We start from the raw sequence: 5,712 nt of genomic DNA on the forward strand, positions 1-5,712 counted from the left end.
GTTGACAAAGGTGCATGTGTAGGTGATGGTGTTGCCAAAGGTGCATATGTAGGCTCAAAGGCGTGACAGTGGTGTCATCAAAAGATGTATACACCTCAAAATATGCCTTTTTAAGCCGATCTACAGAGACGGTCTCCGAACGACCATTCATCTCGATGGTAAAAACTTTGGGTGTGCGAGAAAGCACACGAAAGGTCCTTTATAAGGAGAAACAAGAGGTCCCTTGACAGAGTCACCTCGAACAAAAACATGCGACCAAGAGTTCATATCCGGTGGGACATGAGAGGGTGAAGATTGTTCCCGGGAAACCATGGGCAGAAGATTTGAAAAATACGTGCGAAGTCTGGCGACATAAGACACCGGATCATGGAGCTGTGAAGTGTCTGGCACCAACATCGTACTAGGCAATGCTAGTGTGGTACCATACAGTACCGCAGAAGAAAAACCCAGGTCTGCCTTGACAGCAGTACGACAATCAAGAAGAACAATTGGCAGAAACTCAGTCCAAGACTGTGGATCTGAAAAGGCACGTAGAGCAGCCTTAAGCTGTCTATGGAACCGTTCAACTAATCCGTTTGAAGCTGGATGATAACTGGTCGTGCGAATGTGGTGCACACCTAGAATACGTGACAATTCACGAAATAAAGAGGCTTCAAACTGACGTCCACGATCAGTACTTAATCTGGGCAGAACTCCGAAACGGGAAATCCAGTTAGAAACAAAAGCTCGAGCAACAGATTCAGCAGAAATATCTGCTATTGGAATGGCTTCTGACCAACGGAAGAAGCGATCGACACGTGTTAAAAGATAAGAGAACCCGCGACTCACAGGCCATGGTCCAACCAGATCAATGTAGACATGGCGAAAACGGGCCTCCGTTGGAGGCAAGTGTCCAAGTGGGGCACGAATGTGCCGATGAATCTTGGACGGTTGGCACTTGGAGCAAGTGCGTGTCCAAGAGGTAATAGTGCGACGCATATTCGGTCAGAAAAACCGAGCAGTGATAAGCTTAAGGGTAGCAGCGATGTCAGGGTGTGATAAGTAGTGCAGTGTCTCAAACTCTGAGCGTTGATGATTCTCAGGCACGAGTGGCCTGGGAGAACCAGTGGAAGTATCACAAAGAATAGTACCTTCAGCTGACGGAAGCAGAAGATAGGCAAACTGGCAACAGGAAAACTTAGGCGAAGTTAAGTCTAACGATGCCAAAGGTGGTTGCTCAGTAAATTAATTTAAGGAGTTTCTTCTTCTTTCGTTTTGTTGTTGTTGTTTGCGCACAGCATTTTATGAGATAACTCTTTTATTTATTAGTTTTACATCAGCGGTACCCAACTTTTTTTACACACACGAACTGGTTCATGCATGTCGATTTTTCTACGGACCAAGAGATCACGCACAAAAGAAAGTACAATAAAGTGCAAAGTATGTAATTTAATTAATACATACTTATTACATACATAATACAGTGGTTAGGGCAGCGGACTCGCGGTCATAGGATCGCGGTTTCGATTCCCAAACCGGGCGTTGTGAGTGTTTATTGAGCGAAAATACTTAAAGCACCACGAGGTCCCGGTAGGGGATGGTGGCGAACCCTGCTATACTCTTTCACCACAACTTTCTCTCACTCTTACTTCCTATTTCTGCTGTGCCTGTAATTCAAAGGGTCAGCCTTGTCACACTGTGTCACGCTGAATATCCCCGAGAACTACGTTAAGGGTACACGTGTCTGTGGAGTGCTCAGCCACTTGCACGTTAATTTCACGAGCAGGCTGTTCCGTTGGTCGGATCAACTGGAACCCTCGACGTCGTAAGCGACGGTGTGCTAACAACAATGCAGGCTATCTTTCGGCAGAAATCTATGATGTATTGAGTGAGAGAATCTCATTATTTCATTTGCTAAACAGAGCTGAACAGTCAAACACACACTCGCACGTTGTCATGTACGACTGACGTCACTTACTTATTCCGAATCGTGTAGAAACACACTGCAAGCTGCCACAGTCAATAAAATATGAATACAGTTTACAAATTTGTTCCTTCTGTGCGGTCCGGTAGTTGGGGACTCTTGTTTTATATAGTTATCATATCTCACTATGTAGCCATTAAGTCAATGGTAAACGAAGAGATAGACAAAATCAAACGAAATAAATGCGGACAGTGATGACTTGTTTCCTTCTTTCTTTCAAATTATAATAATTGCAAGTCTGAATTTAACAAAGATAATTTACTGACGAGAAACAAGTTCTACCAGAAGAAGGGAAAAAAAACTCCTACATTTAGATTATGTTCCATGAATTACAAAATTTTTCTAACTATATTTGTTAGTCCGATTAGTAAATTGAGTATGAAACAAAAACAGTTACATGAACTCAATATTGTAGTGAAGGAAGTACCATTTCAAATATTTGCGTCGTGGTCATACATCACCTTAGCTTATAATTTATATTTCAGTGTTCTATGTTTAACGTGGTGGATATGGATATTTAAGGGAAGCAAAGTTCTTATACATTTCGTTTATTAAACTATCAAAGAAAAAATTGGTAATATGCGAGCACTAATACATAATATTTACTCTATATATATCTTAATTTGTCCCCTTCATCATGTCTGCATCGGTGGTTCAGTGGTAGAATGCTCGCCTGCCACGCGGGCGGCCCGGGTTCGATTCCCGGCCGATGCAATTATTTTTTTATTTCACTTTACATTCAAATAATGACGTTAATATTGTGAATGAGTTCATTGTAACCATTTAGAACGCCTACGTATTTTAGTACACATTTATGCTACTTATATAAACAATAATTCGCCGTTGTACACCTCAGTTCTGCTGCTGGATATACTAGTCTTTTGTCGAAATTATCTATCGATCGTCTGTCATTTATGCATAATGAACTCACCACCTGCAGTTAACAAAAAGGCTAGTTAATTTCAACGCCAATAAATATTGTTTTTAATTTGACCCTGCCAGTTTATATCGATTTTCCAACCTAACTCATATCAACACAGACCACCATTTCTAGTGACCTTCTATATTTGTAATATGTGTATGTATGTGGTAAGGTCACGCTACTAATTGTAATTCCAACAAAAACAGCAGGATAAATCTATTCACGAAAAACGTGGGAGGAATGGTGTTAAGAATCTGACTAAGAATCCAATTAACAAGGGACTCAACTCATAGAAAACGACTTCCTCCTCTCGAAATATGGCTGTCCAGTATATTTGCCGATATCCTGGTATCTTGTTAATTTCGGCAAGACCATTGTTAAACTTTACTCGAACTTTCCTACATAAACGTCAACTGACAAATACGAATTTATCCAAACTTTCCAAGATTTCGTTGACCAATGGCAAAGCTGGGAAACTGATGCAAGCCTACGAAGAATTCATTGGTTTGTCTGATGTGAAAGCAGCACAGAGTAAGGTTATTGAAGTGAGTCACATAACTTCTGTCCTTTTTCCCGGTTATTACGCACCTTATCAGATAATTAACTACGTATTCTTCACGTCTATGAATCGCATGAACAGACAGAAACCAAGTTAAACTTTTTTCTCATCTACATGAAATAATCTACAGAGTTGTCATAATACCTTTTCGTCATTCTGCTGTTAAATTCTAAGGAAGTCGACATTGTATTTCCTTTTTCTTTTCTTTTTCGGGTTCAGTCGCCTACACAGTAATTGGTTTTGTTCCTTTCTTTTCAACAAAGATCTGACATATTACTTAAATTATCGTGTTCCTAACTTTGATCGGTTGATTTTTTAAAGTTATCTTTTATTCCGTCTGTATTCACCGCCGGCAGCAGGTTGAGTTAAAATTTAACTTCACTAGTCCCACTCGAAATTGTAGTCCTAGATACAATATGACGGGGGGGGGGGAAGAACGATGGGAAGGTCTCGGCTGGAATGTCTCTGATTGTGGATCCGCAGGTTTAGGGATGATCCGGAGCTAATCAATAACATGCCAAAGGACACCTCTTAGTGATCTCTACATCTACTAGATATAACAGCCAAATCTTCCACATAGCATGTCCTATTTTCAATAAAGAAATGTACATTGGATGATGTAGTCCTCGATACACTATCTGAATAAAAGAAAAGATGGAACATCATTGATCATAGGTTATTATTCTTTCCCACACAATTTTTCACTGATCATCCCCTTCCTGTGCCATCAGTTATCTCTCCCGCTCCTCTGAGCTACATCTTAGACTTGTCATACCTTGTCTTTAACACCTCTCATATCTGCCATCATTCTTTCCAACCACTCATATATCTGCCATTGATGTTCCCTCACTGTTGTCACACCACTCACATTATGTATCTCTGACCTCCCTGTCACTATACATCATCTTGCACACCATCGCCCTATTTTTTTAAATCTATCTTCCTTCCTGAGCCACTTCTTTCTCTCTCACCTTACAATATTTCTTATTGACCATACCTCCACCTTTGTTCATCACTCTCTATATTCACCACTTCCCTACCCTCTCCTTAACCATCTGTTATTCTTGTCTAACACACTTATGAAATGTTTACGTGTGTGTGTATTAATAAGATATAGTGGTACAAGAAGGCACCAATCTTTGCTGGAAATAGCAGTCGATAATAATACAACGCTATGTAAAGCTTCACTGAAATATATACTGGTAAAGAAGTATGCAGGCAGCGAACTTAAAAAGTTTTCGTCTTACCTCAAGGAAGAACATCGTAAAAATGGACAATCCAGAATGGATAATCTAGGACCTGAGTTTCGGACTTTCCAAAATATGGTTGTTATTGTAAATTTGATTAGTCCTCATCAGCTAGATTCACCTGTGATGAAATTTTAAAATATATATTTCAGTGAAGCTTTACATAATATCATATCGTTATTGACTGTTATTTCCAGCAAACATTGGTACCTCTTTGCACCACTATTTCTCATTCTACCTTTACGGTGCTTTATTTGGCCAGAAAGTGATACTATTGTATTGCAATTGTTAAAAATTTATGTGGATATATATATAATATCGTCATCATCATTGTTGTTGTTATCAATTTATGTCCACTTTCCATGCTGGCATGGGCTGGATGAACTGGAGTAAGTTACCTTTACAGTTTGGTTTCTATACCTGATGCTCTTCTTTAAACGACCTATTGTACAGAGTGTATTGGATGCATTTTGTCATGGCACAAGTTCTGGAGACTAAAGGGATTATGTGCATATGTGTATATATGTATATGCATGTATATATATCAAACAGATGTGTTTTAATACTATTCCACAGCCATACCAACAATCCAATAATACTAATCCACACACATGTATGTGTGTGTGTGTGTATGCATGTATATATGTATGTATATATATATGTATGTGTATATATATGTATGTATTTATGTGTATCTGTATGTATATATGTATGTGTGTTTGTATATATATATATATATATATATATATATATGTATATATATGTATGTGTATATATATGTATATATATGTATGTGTATATATATGTATATATATGTATGTGTATGTATATGTATGTATATATGTATGTGTATGTGTATGTATATGTATGTATATATGTATGTGTATGTATATGTATGTATATATGTATGTGTATATGTATGTATATATATATATATATATATATATATGCATATTTGTATGTGTATATGTATGTATATATATGTATGTATACATATATCTATGTGTGTGTATATATGTAT

The 5,712-nt window shown here is 38.1% G+C and overlaps 1 protein-coding gene and 1 non-coding gene across 2 annotated transcripts in view; both read left to right on the plus strand.

Moving 5' to 3' along the window:
* Nucleotides 1–2,606: 2,606 nt before the first annotated feature.
* On the plus strand, nucleotides 2,607–2,677 carry Trnag-gcc (transfer RNA glycine (anticodon GCC)). The gene has a single exon. It is a non-coding gene; the product is annotated as a tRNA-Gly (tRNA).
* A 148-nt stretch (nucleotides 2,678–2,825) lies between these two features.
* The window catches only part of LOC106879858 (mitochondrial potassium channel), a 7,413-nt gene continuing 4,526 nt past the window's right edge, over nucleotides 2,826–5,712 (plus strand). Inside the window, exon 1 of the mRNA XM_014929574.2 lies at nucleotides 2,826–3,430. Coding sequence (XP_014785060.1) covers nucleotides 3,203–3,430 — 228 coding nt within the window. The 5' untranslated portion in view covers nucleotides 2,826–3,202. The remainder of the gene's footprint in view (nucleotides 3,431–5,712) is intronic.

Source organism: Octopus bimaculoides, chromosome 5 (genome assembly GCF_001194135.2).
Source record: "Octopus bimaculoides isolate UCB-OBI-ISO-001 chromosome 5, ASM119413v2, whole genome shotgun sequence".
Taxonomy (NCBI): domain Eukaryota; kingdom Metazoa; phylum Mollusca; class Cephalopoda; order Octopoda; family Octopodidae; genus Octopus; species Octopus bimaculoides.